General features: G+C 36.5%; 1 protein-coding gene across 1 annotated transcript in view; it reads right to left on the bottom strand.

Annotated features, from left to right (window-relative positions):
• LOC104982649 (multidrug resistance-associated protein 4-like) overlaps positions 1–2,159 on the bottom strand; it is a 350,332-nt gene that overhangs the window by 33,074 nt on the left and 315,099 nt on the right. The window contains 1 exon segment of the mRNA XM_010832083.1: positions 1,084–1,239. Within this exon segment, the coding sequence (XP_010830385.1) occupies positions 1,084–1,239 (156 nt within the window).

Raw genomic sequence — 2,159 nt, 5'->3', positions numbered from 1 at the left:
TCTCCTCTCTGTTTCTCATCTCAAGAGGGTATTTTTCTGAGCTTCCTTTAATGGGCAAATGATTACTAAGTATATAAATAAAAAACTCAATTTTTTTTTTAATAAGCATGTTGTCAAAGCAGTGGGCAGGATGATAGATGAGGACACAGGAACTATGTTGCCCTTGGCTATATACTTGGAGGATAGTAATTCTCAGTAAGTATCATGGAATTATGTTCAGTGAATGAACCACAAGGAAAGACAGGAGCGTCTACCCGTCCATATAATCCAGTCTCCAAAACTCTCCCTGAAAGTTATACTACTTTACGAAGAAGAAGAAAAGAGAACAGAATCAGAGCCCAGGAAGAGATGGCCAACTCAACACTCCACCATCACAGCAGGCACATATGGGTCTACATGGAGCATTTCACACTCACTGACCTATTTTGTCCTCACAACAGATTGAGGGATTGGTCCTGTTATCTGCCTTGTAAGACAGAGAAAACCAAGATACACAGAGACAGAATTCTGAGTCCCCTGCTCTTCCTTATTATTCTGTACTGCCTCCCTGGTGAAAATTATTCATTAATGGCTAAATTGTCAGTCTCCCCAAAGCATCTATATATCCTATAATTCTCAAAGCCCCACAATTTCACAGAAAGTTCTCCAAGGAGATATCACTTTTGAAAAGATGTCCTCATTTCCAACAGCAAAATTATATCTATAAGACACTTATTAATAAAATCCATGTTTCCCTATAGGAAATTCTGCAGTGCTAAGCAAACTGTTTATCCTTCTGTTCTCAGAATTATGTGATTATCAGTGGATAACATTGTGGAAACTGAGGAACTCTGAGTCCAGAAATCTATCTCAGTAAGTTATTAAATCACATGCACACAAAACTAACAGATGAAAACAAAACAAAAAAAACCTGGTATCCAATGAAAGTGTTTGTTGAAAATACCTCCTGCTAAAAATATGCTCTATTGGGTAAAAAAAAGGATCAACTCATTCACTTAACTTGAAAAGACCAATTGAATTAAAAGCACTTAAACTTTAGACACCTTATGAAAAGAACATGTGAGAGTGCTCTGCTATGCATACCTGAAGTGCAACTGACATTTTCTTCCTTAAATCGTGCAGTCCAATACTGGTTGTCAAGATGTCATCAATATAAATGCTACCTCCAGGTTCTGACAATCTAAAAAGGGCAGCAATGAGGGAACTTTTTCCAGCTCCTGTTCTTCCCACAATGCCAACCTGTAAAGAGACCCAGGGGGATGAAGAATTAACAGGATGCACAAAACCCAGGAAAACCCTGATTGTTGAAGATGAATTTTAAAAGTTCTATTATATGTAAAGAATAGTCTATAAGTTTCTCAAGCAAGGCCCTGCTGACATTTTGGACCGGATAATTCATTGTTGAGGGTTGGGGGCCTGTCCTGTATATTGTAGGATGATTAACAGTAGCCATGAACCCACTAGATACCAGATGCAACGCCCAAAACTGTGGCAACCAAAAATGACAGAAATTCACAAATGTCCCTAAATGAGACCACCATCATCTCTAGAATACACAATATAAAGTATAGTGACTTTTATGTCTTCTACTCGGATTTCCTGAGTAAATGCTTAATATGCAGAAAATTGTTTGTTTTCTATAATTATCACATAGTATCCATTATGTGGTATGTTAGAGGGGGAGACATGTATGTGTATGTGTTATATATGTGTGTGTGTGTATGTATGTAACTAACATCCATAAATAAAGGAAGAAGATGACTTAAATAACCTGACTGTAGTGAAAACCCAGCAGTCTCCTAAGTGGTCCATAAGAAGTCAATTTTAAATTAGTTTTATTCCTACTCCCTGTGTAATTTGACCTTGAGAATTACATGGGTAATTTTACAGAGATATCAACAAGTCAAGTCAGAAGGATTATACAAAAACAAGTATTCACTTTCTCAGAGGTATGTTATTTATTTAAGAGGAATTATTCTTCGGCAGAAAAATGAAATCACTTCCTGATATTAAATACCTTAATTACATTTTATCTTGAAAGGAAACATCTTCACATATAAAATGCAGGTCTCAGTACTGAAAGACAGAGGCCAGTAGACAAAATGTACATAATGAGACCAACAACAACAAAGACAATATTTGCTATTTACATTGGACCT

The sequence above is a fragment of the Bison bison genome, unplaced genomic scaffold, assembly GCF_000754665.1.
Source record: "Bison bison bison isolate TAMUID 2011002044 unplaced genomic scaffold, Bison_UMD1.0 scf7180017864535, whole genome shotgun sequence".
NCBI classification, from domain to species: Eukaryota; Metazoa; Chordata; class Mammalia; order Artiodactyla; family Bovidae; genus Bison; species Bison bison.
Note: the sequence above shows the minus strand (reverse complement) of the source record. Positions and strands in the feature narration are given on the sequence as shown.